This window comes from Dipodomys ordii, unplaced genomic scaffold (assembly GCF_000151885.1).
Source record: "Dipodomys ordii isolate 6190 unplaced genomic scaffold, Dord_2.0 Scaffold17, whole genome shotgun sequence".
In the NCBI taxonomy this organism is placed as follows: Eukaryota; Metazoa; Chordata; class Mammalia; order Rodentia; family Heteromyidae; genus Dipodomys; species Dipodomys ordii.
Window position 1 is genome coordinate 4,556,576 of NW_012267233.1, and position 14,499 is coordinate 4,571,074.

A 14,499-nucleotide genomic window follows, 5' to 3' on the forward strand; every position below is an offset into this window, starting at 1 on the left:
CAAACAACCTGTTTACAAAACCACTGGAGTTGGTCCCTGGAATTGGGATGAATAGAAGAGTTTGCTGTGCTAATGAACCAGGCCATCGTTTACATTTACCTTCACAAGCTAGTTCTCTATCAAGGTTGAAAGAAACACTTGAGGCACAAGTTTTGTGATTGACGGTCTAGTCTGGGAGAAGAGAGAAAGAAGACACAGAAGACAGATAGGTTGTTTTCCACCGTCTATCAAGACAGCATTTACTGGCCAGAGCTCAGACTTCATAGAAATCATTGCTTCACATAATACATAAACAGTGGTATGCAAGTAGAATAGATAGAAAGTAGAAGAAGAAGGGTCATGTTACAAAGAATGGGGAGATAAAGTGCTGCAAAACATGTTGCACTTTTTATTTGTTGTTGTTGTTGGTAGTAGGGTTTGAACTCAGAACATGGGTGCTGTCCCTGAGCCTCTTTGTGCTCAAGGCGAGTGCTCAACCACTTGAGCCACAGCACCACTTCCAGTTTTCTGGTGGTTAATTGGAGACAGGAGTCTCATAGACTTTCTTGCCTGGGCTGGCTTCAAACTATGATCCTCAGATTTCAGCCTCCTGAGTAGTTAGGGTTATAGTGTGAATCACTGGCACCCAGCATATGTTATATCTTTAAAAGCCAGAAAAGATGATCCTTGGTGAAAGTTGGTATTATTGTGGTGGGAACCAGAAGCTAGGCAACTTGGAAAGGTTCTCCTTTGGTAATTTTGCATCAATGAGCAGGTGAACATACAGGAAGAACAAGCTCAGTCTTGATCAATGTAATACACCCTCATGATCTGTAAGAAATAACTGAAGGGGAGGGAGGTTCAGTTGCATTGAGTAGGCAGGGATTTTTTACTTACCTGTGAAATTGTGTTGTTATCATTAATATGACTTCTTTTACATCCCTAGGCTGATTTCAATCCTTCCAGGTCTTCTGTGGGTCACTGTATTGGACTATTGTGTCATAGCAGTCATAAGCCATTAGCAATATTAATTTTTATAAAACTCCCAAAGTCTATTACTAATATGAGAAATTAAAGGACATCTATTAATACTAATCATCTTCATTGCCATCTCTGATCAGCAAGCAAAAGGACAGTGTGATGTGTAGCCTGGATGATCAATAGGTAATGGCAAATTCAGCAATACTTCCCGAATTATAGCTCTCCATCTGGCTATGGAAATCAGTGTATCCATATCCATCACAACTTGGCATCAAGAAGAATGTGCGCAGTGTTCCAAGCAAAGACACTGATTCTTTCATCTGTCTAAAAACTTTAAGGTGACCACTAGCATTTCTCTCAGAGAAAATGAATGATCATGAATAACAAAGTGTTACCCATATGAAATACTTTAATATTAAATTGTAAGAGAACTTTTCCTGCAATAAATCCTCCACACAAAAAAATGCTATCCAGAAGACTTTTCTGTGAACCTTGTTTTATAGTCTTAAAAATCTCAATATTTATTCCCTTTATCTACTCATTAGGGTAATGTTTTTGTGTATTTTTGTGTACATCTTGGTATAATGATAATAACTAAGACTTAAATAAACAAATAAATATTGTAATAATCATTGCTACTGCTATCTGTTTTACAGGTTTTCTTCAGCCCATAAGTTAGTCTTCAATAAACTTGAAAGTTAGCACATAATTTCACCTAATATATCCATTAAAAAGTTGTTTAATCTGCAGATTATTTATGTCATATGTGTACATATTTGTATAGATACACACATATGTATACATATACATATATATGTGAACATATACATATATATGTATATATATGTATGTACATATTTGTTCTCTGTATATTGACTTTGTAGGTCTCAAATTTGCTGAACTTGTTATTTATTCCTACTGTATTTCTTGACTTCCTTACATATAAGATTGTCATCTTATTTTTGAGAGAAAGCATTCAATCTTTCACTATTAGGCATGCTTTTATTTGTGAGTTATCCTTAAATAGCCTCTCAGATGAAAGAATTTCTCTTTGATTTATAATAACTTGAATTTTTATTATAAAATGGTGTTGATATAATCAAATGAGGTTTGGCATTTGCATTAACTATCATGTGGAGTTTTTCCCTTTGAAAAAGAGAATATTTCACAATAAAATGAGAGACTGGAGTATATGCTCATTGATAATAATTTCCCAGTGTTTAAATGCTGATCCTAAGGGGTCTTCACTCCCTGGACAATTTGGCTGGGTTTAGTTATGCTGGGGGACTTTTCACAACTATGGAGAAGGTGATAGGGTAGAAAAGCAATTTCTTTGGCTTGTTGGATAGGAGAAAATAATGTCTGAGAAACTCTCCACCAGAACTATGCTAAAATCATGGATCTCTAAGGAGATGTGGTGTAAGACGCCATAATGGCATGTGGTTTGTATACATGTATCTACATTATATTATCATTTGTAATGACTATATCAGAAGAATGGGCAGATTCATGAAGGAGATTGGATTATCATATTTAGTAGAATTTTAAGTCAGAACAAACATAATTTAAAGCTAAACATTTTAAAGGTTAATATGAATGAGTGGACAGTGATACAAATTGAGAATCTCTAAGATATTTCATTGTCTGTTTCGTCTATGTTGCTTTTGCGGTTTATAATGTTTTCTGTTCATTAAAGCTAATTATTTAATAAACACATTCATTTTTATCCATTAGCAATGGCTGGTAGAAGGTCCATTGTGTTCCAAGTACTGTTAAATCACTGCACTTTGCTGATCAGAGTCAGCAAAAATGTGCCCTCGTGGATTTTTATAACCTTTTTCGCTAGAAAAGAGGGATGTGCTACTTGGTAAACCACATGAATATCTGAGAAAATTAAGGAAAATTTATATGGTTTGAGAGCCTACACAGTACATGACACTACAAGAATAAAATGCCTTAGAAGATAAATAGTGTTAGAGTTAGCATTATTCTTGTGAGGTTTGAAGGGATCTGCTCTTATTCGCGGAGTGTTGCAGTGTTCCAAGTACATTTTAATTTTTTTCCAAGTTCTTCAAATGTAAAAGAACAAGGCCATTCAAACAAAGCTTGAGATTTACTTCAGCAAATGAACTTCATCAAACGAAGTCTGTTTATGACAATAGAGCTTCAGGGAATAGACAATTGTGTTTCTACATAGATAAGTGCACAACTTTATAACCAGATATATTTTGTTAGCTACTCCAAGTAAAGGGGAGATGATTTTGAATCACAATGGCAATGGAATAATCTATTGTACAATAACAAGTATCTGTTTAACAGGTATTTAAGTATATTCTGCTATTGTTAAAACAGTGACAATAAGAAACAATGTTTCAGTGTTGCGCAAACCTCAGTCACTAGCACCACTTACTTTTTTCTCATCTAATATTAATGTTAAATGAACTTACTAATATCAGTGTGATCATTCATTGCTTGATAAGCTAGTTAATATTTGTTTCAATACACATGGGATTTAGTATTGAAATTGGAAATATCTATTGTTGTTTTACTTATAGTTATCTACCAATGGTACTTGTTGGATGGCAGTGAATTAAGATGTGATTTTCTAGACAAATGATTTTTTTTCTTGGTTGTGGGACTTGAACTCTAGGTCTGGGCACTTTCCCTCAGCAATTCAGCTCAAGACTAGTGCTCTACCACTTGAGCCACAGTGCCACTTCTGGCTTTTTCTGCTTATGTGGTGCTGAGGAATCGAACCCAGGGCCTCATGCATGCAAAGCAAGCACTCTACCACTAAGCCATCTTCCCAGACCCAATGGACAAATGGTTTTAAGAGCAAGTTATACCCCAAATGCAATCATTTTGAAAATAAAGAAATCAAAGGAGAAAGATCTTTCAGTTTTTATGGTTTATTACACACCATCCACATATAAAAGAAGTAAGTTCCCATAGTAGAGCACATAGTACAGTGCTTTCCTAAAGAACCTTTGTGCCACCAGGATACAATAGTTCATTCCAAATGGTCAAGTGGGTCAGCATTCAACTTTCCAAAACTGATAGAAGAAAACCAAGACACTCAGAGGAATGTTATACACAACATGCAAGTCAACAATGAGGTCATAGTAACCAGAAGCTAATCACTACATGTGTTTCAACATCAGGGTTAATGCCAAAGCTTTGATTCACAAACAGCCAAGGACCCTGGGCTATCTCTGATCTCTGTTTTGCATAAGTAGACAGAGTAGTTAGGGACCTGAATAATATGCACATATATAAATAGTTTTTAATACATAATGACAATATAATATAGAAAACGATATACATATGCATTTACAGTTTAACTTGGAAAATTAGTATTATAAGAATACTTCTAATATTTTAACTCACAAGACAAATACTATACCATATTTTGTCTAGATAAAAATTACATTCAATTTTTGAAAATAACCAGTAGTTTACTTATGTACATTTCTATTTCATATTCTTGAGTGTGAGTGAATTTTTTAAACCAAATATAAATACAGGTAGGTTACTTACTTCCTTTGCTTTTCCTTCCAACTATCTTTAATCAATCCCTGATGAATTATACTTGCATTGGACACATGCCTATAATATCCAGAGTTTTGTTCTAAGGTTTCTTTGTGTCTCCTTGGCCCTCATTCATCTTATTTCACTTACATAAATTGTCATTCCTTTAGCTAGCTGTCTAATATATCTCAGAATAAATACCCACTTTCTCTACAAAGTCTAGTTGATAACTCCAGACTCCCTGATACTCTCTCCAGTGAAGAATTTAGTTGTTTGTATTCTGAAATCATACAACTGAAGTGATTTCAGAATGTATTCATTAGCTGGAGATTCATTCATTCATTTAACTGAAAATTAGAGACACCATCTAAATTTAGATAATCTATAGAATAAAAATGAAAAATGGAGTCACCCTTGTGGAAGTTTCTGGTTAGTTGGTTGTTAGGATTTACTTTATAACTACGAATCTTGATGATCTAACACAGAGACTTAGAACATAGTGGCTTTCAGGGGATGCTCAAAGAACTTTAGGCATGGAAATCATGTAATAAATGAAAATATTATAGGACAAAGACAGACAAAGTACATTTTAAGATGAGATTACACGTGATTTGTGGGTACCAAAACAAGGTGATTTATTATTCCTCTCTAGTAAATATTTAGCTTTCTTACTGAGGCATCTTGTGCCATTTCAGAAAGTATTCTTATTGACTTCTGAATGCAGTACTCTGCTTAGGTGGAGTCTTCCTATAAAGTCATGTATGTTTTCTTCTTCTCTTCAGTTCCAGATTTATCAATAACAGTCCAAGACATTCTAAAGAAGTTCATACTCATTTGTTTCTTAGCAGTTAGCATCCCCAAGCCCAAGAATTAAGTCAATTTCTCTGCAAAAATATTAGTTCCTTTCCCTAATGAATAAAGTATAGTTTATTCCAATCACCTGTTAATTTATGCATATGTGTGTATGTGTGTATCTGTACATGTACTTATGTCATTTGGTCATTCTAGTGCCTATTTATAATGACAAGAAAAGTCATTGATTTGGAATGAAATTTGTTAAAAATGATAGTTTAATGTCATACAAATGAACTTTCAGAGTATTTTTTCTGTAAATATTTGCTTGCATCAGATACGATGATGACATTGTGATAGATCACAGGATAAGAATTTCTTCCTGAAGTAGATGAGTTTTCATAATCTGGAATGTTCTGGAAGGTAAATTCTTCATGAAGCAGGATTTCAAAACAGAAGCTTCCAAAACAGAGCATATACTTAATTAAGTAGGTGGGGAGGGATAGATTACTAATAATAATTAGATTTCAGAAAAGAAATCCATGACATAGAGATATAGTCAGGAGAGGAGAAAATGCCAGCTTTCAGTGCAGACAATTTTCACTCCAATTGTTAAAAAATCAATAATTCTGAACCATAACCAAGGGCAATTTCTACCCTGGGAGATCTGACCTGCCAAATCTCAGTAGGTGAGTCATTTGAGAGTGATTTAAGTAGGACCTGTCTAATGTCCTGGGTAGATTCTTATTCACAGCTGTCTAATAATTTCTGGAATAGCAGTCACAGGCAAAACTAGAAGCATGAGAAGCTGGAAACAGGATGAAATCACTTATAACTCTACTAAAATGAAATCAATAGACTTCTACATTACTTTGGATGCATAATCTGTAACAAAATATAACTAGCCTCTGAAAACAAATCAACCTCAAATAACAATCAGAAAGAAAGACGTTTGCAGGCATGTGAAAATCTATTGACTACAAGGTTCAGCGAGAGGTCTTCATCTTCAAGTGTAATAGCGAGATATCGGCTGATTTAGAATAGCAACTAAGCTTTTGAGATTGCTTCAGACTTTTAAGCTACAGTCAGCTAGAAGAATATGCTTGACATGCCTCAGTGGCTTATATACAAAAATGTTCAAAAAGAATTGTTTTCCTTGAAAGTTTCAGATAAAAAAGCAAAAAAAAATTTCACTTTAAATTCTTGGCGCTGTATTGGCTTTGCATGTCAATTTAGGAAGCTTAAAGAGTTGATAAAGATCTTGATTTATATCAAGATGAAACCCACATGCCACCTCACTTTATATTTTTAGCTATTTTGAATTTTGATTTACATTAAAGTTGAATGGCTATCTACTTTGTACAATATAAAAATCACCCTTTAATTTTATAAACAGCCTAACAATTTTTTTGATAAAGTGGACATGTCTGAAATCTCATTTTTACTGAGTAAATGTACTTTCTGTTTTGAAACCACACAAAATATAGTGATTTCCTCCATACTAAATGAAAGGGATTTTGCTTTCAGTTTTCCCTAGGTAGCTCTTCCACTGATGTGCTTCATTTTTGTGATGCTAGTTTTGTAAGAAAAAAAAAGCCTCCACTGTTTGGGTGAGTTTAAATATCTATGGCCAATACTTGGAAGAGTATTACATTCTATCTGCTCTGTTTTCACATGTATGTATTGGTTATTTCCTCTGTTGTGTATGATAACTGAACAGATTCTCATTTACTTAGTGGTTCATTTTCTTCTAATTCATGAGTCAACTTTGGTTAAAGGTCACCTCAGAAGCTAAGCAGGTGTCATTAAAAGATACTTTGGTGGCAGAGAGGCAGGTATCACTGACAGTGATGTCATCCAGCTCTGTGCTGAAATGGTCTGACTCCTTGATGACGCTGTAATTTAGGGCCACGCTGTAGTTACTGGGTTTCTCTGTTGGCTTTTGCTTGCACTTACAGAGCTTCCTGAATGCAGCCCGGAATTTCTGGGACATGAGATTGTAAATCACAGGGTTGATGGCACTGTTGAGATAAATGCAAATTCTGCAAAAGAGCAAGAACCAATTTTCTTGGAAAGGGCTGGAGAGAAATGAGTTGACAACCACAAGAGTCCTGTAGGGCATCCATAAAAGGGCAAATAAAATTACAACCACTGCCAGCATCTTGGTGACCTACAAAGAAATAGAGAGAAATATAGTAGTACAAACACAAATGAAAATAAATAAAAAATAACCATCCTCTTCTTCACCCATGTCCTTATTTCTCAAGATGTAGTAGTCTGAGACAAGGGCTTAAGATTAGGTAGAGGTTATTTATTTGGAAGTGAACCCAGGAAGCAGGATTGTGGATGTACAGGAGAATGTAACAGAGGAGGAAAAGCCAAAATAAAGATGTTATTGAGATTAATCCCATTGTAGACAACTGTACTCCAGTAATAAAACACAGTTGTTTGTGCAAAGAAGGCTAGGGTGGGCATGTATCCACCAGGTGCCTGCTCTGTTTGTTAACGGGTGCCCTTAAGGATTTAAACTCCTCTGTACTTTCTATTTCTATTTGGCTTTCTGTCTGGCTTTCTTTCTACTTTCTACTCATCTGTACTTTGAAGTTTTTAATCTGGGAATGCTTGGGGACCTTAGATTGGACCTGAAGACAACAAAGAGGAATGACCTACAAGGATTTCTATTCTTCAAATAATTATTGGCTGCCTAGTCCTCAAGGTTTTCTGACATGAATCACTGCTTCATTCTCTGCCAATGAGGAATCATCCTTCATTGGAATCCTGCCTTGATTTACAATTGGATTGCCATTGTCTTATTTGATTCTTTTTTGAGGACCCAGGTGATCTTATAAGTACTATATTAACATTAAACAGAATGCTTATATCAACTTTATTAGGAAATTAACATTATTTTTATTCGGTGTCTGAAACAATTGATGTTTCAAAGTTTGTGTGAATTACAGAATTAGAACTATGATTCAAACCCAAGTCTACATGAGCACAAAAGCCATGGTCTATCTTTTAGCTATTACCTTCTCCATGAAAGTCTTTTGAATTTTCAACAGTGAGATTTTTATTATGTTGTTTCTGTTGGGTTCATCCAGATGATTAACTTCCTCTGAGTTTAAACACACATTTAAGAAGAAAGGTGGAGGATACTAGGAAGATGGCAGAAGAGAAGATGGAGGCTAAACAAGCTCTCACATAGAAAGCAGTTTTAGTGTTCCACTGAACAGTCCTAGGCCAGAGAATTACACCAAGTGTGCCATCACAGTACAGAGAGTTTGGCCAGAGAGGGAAAATCCAAGCAAGGAGACAGATCTGAGCACTTGTTCGTAGCTGCCAACAGAGAGAGTCCAGGACAAACGTGCCAGATGAAGCAGGTAAGCGGATTCTACTCAACACCAGCCAGAACTGACAAGGAGCAGATATCTTTATCCTGAAGATCGCAGACCAGAGACCACCCAGGAACCAAGACTCCAGCATGAGTAGAACCCTGATATCCTCACTCCTTCTCAGGGAGCAGAGGAGGGAAGGCCACCCCACCCCTCCCACCACAGGAGATCTCCATCTTTGATACTGACAAAGGCCTGGCTGAGCAGCTAGCTCCAACTCAGGCCTTGGAAGAAAAAAAGAAAGAGTCATTTAGCAGGTCACAGGAACCTGACCTGACCTGCCAGGCTCAGCTGCACCCCAGGGGAAAGTCACCCAGCCCAAGCAGAGATGGCACCACCCCTCGAGGAGTGACTTTCTTCACCGGGTAAACAGAGGCAGAGGCTGCCCCTCCCTACAGCAGCCTAGACAATCAACTGAAATCCTTGAGAATGGCTCCAGGCTGGGCTCTGTGAGTGTCTCAGAAGCTAGCCTCTCAGGGGAAAGCTACTATTTGCTGAAAGGCCTCAACCCTACCCAGAACCTAGCCTCATCACAGCATATCCAAACTAGAGGAAACAGCCATCTCCCTCTTTTGTGATATTCAAAGCAGATCTCCTTCCCACTGAACTAGCCTGGGAGGAGGATAATAAAATCCTGGGTAAAGCAGAACATTTTTCTGCCTGCTCAAACAAACTGACTTAAGAAACCAATCAAACCACAGGAAAACCAAACACCACAAGCAGGCCAGAGACTCCACTAAGAGGTTATGGACACAAGGGAGATACAGGATCTTCCCATTCAACCCCCCCTCCAAAATAAAAAATCAAAGAACTCTCTTTTTGGTACCTTTTAAAAATTTTTTAATTTAATTTTTTTTCTATTAATCTTTTTTTCCCCTCTCATAATTTTTATTTTAGGTGTATGTGTGTGTGCTTATTTTTTTTTATCTCTACTGACCTTTTGGTCCTTTTTTCCCCCTTTTTTCATTGTTTTCATTTTTTTCTTCTCTTTCATTCTTTTTTGCATGACTTAATTGCTGTTCTGCTCATCCTCAGATATACACCTGTCATTGATTAATAGACCTTATCCTCCATTGTATACACACTTAATCCAGAAATTTATTACTCAATTCAAAACCTCTTAGGCTTAAATTCTTTAATAGCAATATTATCTCTTTATACCTATATAATTTTTAAAGAATTTTTATTTTTTAGTTTTTCATGTCTCCTTTCTATCCCTCCTCTCTTCTCATCCTATCCCTTTCTTCTCCCAATTTCACCTTTAAACTTAGATAATTTTAAGTCTCTTTTTAAATTTAAATTTTTGTTTTTCCATTTTTTCTTGTCTCTCTTTTTTTCTTTTTCTCTCTCTCCTATCATTCTGTCCAATCATTTTCCCTCTTTGAGATTAGGACTTGGTTAATTTCACTCTCCTTTTACCTCTCCACGTCCCTCTAATCCTATTTTTCCCCACATTTCCCCCGAAACCTAATAATTTCTGGATTGCCAAATTCTTCTTTGCTGTTCTTAGCCCATTAATCCATAGTTGTTTGATGTTGAATAGATTGTGTCTGTTGAACTAGATTGTATCTGCAGCTCTTTTAGTGTGCAACTACAGGACTTTGGTTGATGCTTGCCTTAAAATAATATTCTAGCACAAAAGTGGTGTTACTTTCATACCAAATGGGCAGAACAAGCTGGAAAAAAACACAAGAAAAATGGCAAATCCAGGTATCTCAACTCCCACTCATGATAATCAGGTGACAGAACAGATAATGAATAATCCAGAGGAGAGTTCTCAAAAGGTTCTACAAACACTACTGGTAAACATGGTCAATGAAAAGATTGAAAACCTGCAAAGGACTCAGTGTGAGCATGATAGGGAGAGAGAGGAGGCAAACCAAAGATCAATACAGGAATCTCATGAGCATGAGGAAGCTACTCAAAGATTGGTACAGGAATTTCAAAAGCAGGTTGAGAACACTCAAAGAGAAATAAAGGAATTTCATGAGCAGGCTGAGAACAGTCAAAGAGATAGACAGGAATTGTGTGAGCAGGCTGAGAACAGACAAAGAGAAAGTCAGGAATGGTGCGAGCAGGCTGAGAACACTCAAAGAAAACTACAGAAATTGCGTGAACGTGAGGAAGCTAATCAAAGAGTAATACAGGAATTTCGAGAGTGGGAGAGAATAGACAAAGATCAATAGAAGCATTCATGGAATCCTTAAACAGACAGCTGAAAGAATTCAGGGAGACTACAAATGGAATGCTGAGTGGAACTTGACAGAAGGAATGGGAGTCCAAGGAAACCATAACCAATCAACTAAGTGATTTGAGAATAAACACTGACCACCAAATTAAGGAAGTAAAGAAGTTCATACAAGATCTAAAACAAAGCTCCAATAAAGAATTTGATGCCATCAAAGCTGACCAATTAGAAAGAGAAGAAATAAAAAACAAAGTAGAAAGTCTTGACAGTAGGTTAGATCATGTAGAAGATTGAATCTTGGGGATTGAAAACAGCTTAGATATTATAAAGAAAGAACATTCAACTATCCAAGACAAATCCAAGACATATAATAGATCTATTCAACATTTGGAAGACACCATCAGAAGGCCTAATCTAAGGATAATGGGTGTAGAGGAGCGCCTAGAAACAGAAGTTAATGGTCTAGGAAATTTGTTTAACAGGATCCTAGCAGAGAACTTCCCAAACATGCAAAAAGATAGGCCTATTAAGATACAAGAAGCTTTTAGAACCCCAAGTGGATCAAACCAGAACAGGATATCCCACCGTCACATTATAATCCTCACAGGATCAATTCAGACCAAGGAACAGATCCTTAAAGCTGTCAAGGAGAAAAGATCAATCATCTATAAAGGGAAACCAATTAGAATCACCTTATATTTCTCAGCAGAGACAATTAAAGCAAGAAGAGTCTGGAATGATGTATGCCATGCCCTAAAGACAAACAACTATTAACCAAGAATACTATACCCAGCTATATACCCAGCTACTATACTCTCCTTCATAACCAAAGGTCAAATAAAAACCTTCCATAGCAAAGAGAAGCTGAAACAATATATCTCTACCAAACCAGTCCTACAAAAGATACTTAAAGATGTCCTACACTTAAAAGGAACAACAAAATCAACAAGACCATAATAAAAGCCAAGAAACTGTACCCAAACTGAGATTCCAAGAACCATATGAAGAACCCAGTTGCCACAGCCCCCAAGTAGGTGGACAAAATGGCAGAACTCCAAAATACCTCTCAGTCCTATCTCTCAACATTAATGGACTAACTATCCAATTAAGTGACATAGACTGTCTAGTTGGATTAAAAAGCAAAATCCTTCTATCTGCCACCTACAGGAGTCACACCTTGCCCATAAAATCAAACACATTTTGAAAGTCAAAATCTGGAACAAAATCTACCAAGCAAATGGCCCCCATTAACCGGTGGGAGTTGCAATCCTAATATCAGATAAAATAGACTTCAAATTAAAATTAGTGAGAAGAGATAAAGAAGGTCACTACATACTAATTAAGGTATCTCTCCTTCAGGAGGATATTATAATTCTAAATCTCTATTTGCCAAACAACAGAACACCCAAATTTATCCAAGAAACACTACTTTCCCTCAAATTTCACATAGATCCAAAGACATTAATTGTTGGGGACTTTAACACACCACTATCCCCACTAGATAGACCAACTCTGCAAAAACTCAATAGAGAAACCGCAGATCTAAACAACTACATAGATCAACTAGATTTAACAGACATCTACCAAATATTTCACCCAGCAGCATCAAAATACATGTTTTTCTCAGCAGCGCATGGAACATTTTCCAAAATAGACCACATGTTAGGTCACAAAGCAAATGTCCAAATTCAGAAACTTTGCATTCTCTCAGACCACAAGGGAATAAAATTAGAACTCAACACAAAAGCCACCAAAGAAAATCCTATAACACATAGAGGTGAACAACACACTGTTGAATCACCAGTGGGTCATTGAAGAGATTAGAAACAAAATTCAAATGTTCATGATATTCAACAAAAATGAACACACAGATTACCAGCTTCTCTGGGACACAGCAAAGGCAGTACTCAGAGGCAAGTTTATAGCTCTGGGTTCCTACATCAACAAATTGGAGAGATCTGAAACCAACCATTTAATGAGATATCTGAACCTCCTTGAAAGAGAGCAGCAAGAGAAACCCCAATCCTGTAGATGGATAGAGATAATTAAAATTAAATCAGAATTAAATGAATTAGAATCCAAAAAAATAGAAAGAATCAACACAACAAAGAGTTGGTTCTTTGAAAAAAATTAACAAAATTGACAGACCCTTAGCAAATCTTATCAGAAAAAGAGGAGAACACACCCAAGTAAATAAACTCAGAGATGAGAATGGAAGCATAACCACAGAAACAACCAAAATTCAGAACATTATAAGGGAATACTTCTCAAACTTTTATGATAATAAATTTGAGAACTTGGCAGAAATGGACCTTTTCCCAGCAAATACTGACATGATGAAACTAAACCAAGATGAATTAAACTATCTTAACAGGCTCATATCAAGCATTGAAATAGAAACAGCAATAAGAGACCTCCCATCTAAGAAAAGTCCAGGACCAGATGGCTTTACAGAGGAATTCTACAAGGCTTTCAAAGCAGAGCTCACACCAATACTCCTTTAACTCTTCAATGAAATTGAAAGAGAAAGTTCACTACAGAACTCATTCTATGAAGCCATCATAACCCTCATCCCAAAACCAGGCAAGGTCTCATCAAAAAAGAGAAATATAGACCCATTTCTTTGATGAACATTGATGCAAAACTTCTCAACAAAATTTTGGCCAATCGACTTCAACCATTCATCCAAAAAATCATACACCACGATCAAACAGGATTCATTTCAGGGATGCTAAGCTAGTTCAATATATGCAAATCAATTAATATCACATCAACAAGAGCAAGGATAAGAACCACATGGTTATCTCAATAGATATAGAAAAAGCATTTGACAAGATCTAACACCCCTTTATGATGAAGGTTCCGGAAAAATTAGGAATCCATGGAACATTCCTCAATACAATAAAGGCTGTATATGTCAAACCTACAGCCAGCATTATACTTAATGGTGAAAAACTAAAACCATTTCCTCTTAACTCAGGAATGAGACAAGGATGTCCACTCTCTGCACTTCTCTTCAATTTAGCATTAGAATGCCTAGCTACAGCAATAAGACAAGATACAAACATAGAATGGATCCAAATAAGGAAAGATGAAGTAAAACTCTTCCTTTTGGCAGATGTCATAATTTTGTATTTAAAGAATCTCACGGACTCCACTCCCAAATTACTCAAGCTGATTCAAAACTTGGTAAAGTACCAGGGTACAAAATTAACCCTCAAAAATCAATGGCTTTTCTGTATGCCAACAATGAGAAAAGCATGGCTGAAATCAGGAAAGCAACTCCATTTGTAATAGCTCCACAAAAAATAAAATACCTAGGAATTAACTTAACCAAAAGAGTGAAGGACTTCTGTAATGAAAACTTTAAAAACCTGAAAAAGGAAATCAAAACAGAACTTAGAAAGTGGCAAAACCTCCCATGCTCCTGGATTGGAAAGATCAACATTGTGAAAATGGCACTACTTCCCAAAGCTATCTACAAATTCAGTGCGATACCTATCAATATTCCAACTTCATGCTTCAAAGAAAGAGAAGAGGCAATCCAAAAATTCATATGGAACAATGAAAGACCCCGGATAGCAAAAATGATCCTTAACAGAAAGAACACTGCTGGAGGAATATCAATACCAAATTTCA

The 14,499-nt window shown here is 36.2% G+C and overlaps 1 protein-coding gene across 1 annotated transcript in view; it reads right to left on the reverse strand.

The window, feature by feature from the left end:
* Window positions 1–6,935: 6,935 nt before the first annotated feature.
* The window catches only part of Trhr (thyrotropin-releasing hormone receptor), a 41,064-nt gene continuing 33,500 nt past the window's right edge, over window positions 6,936–14,499 (reverse strand). Inside the window, exon 3 of the mRNA XM_013012374.1 lies at window positions 6,936–7,450. Within this exon, the coding sequence (XP_012867828.1) occupies window positions 7,043–7,450 (408 nt within the window). The 3' untranslated portion in view covers window positions 6,936–7,042. The remainder of the gene's footprint in view (window positions 7,451–14,499) is intronic.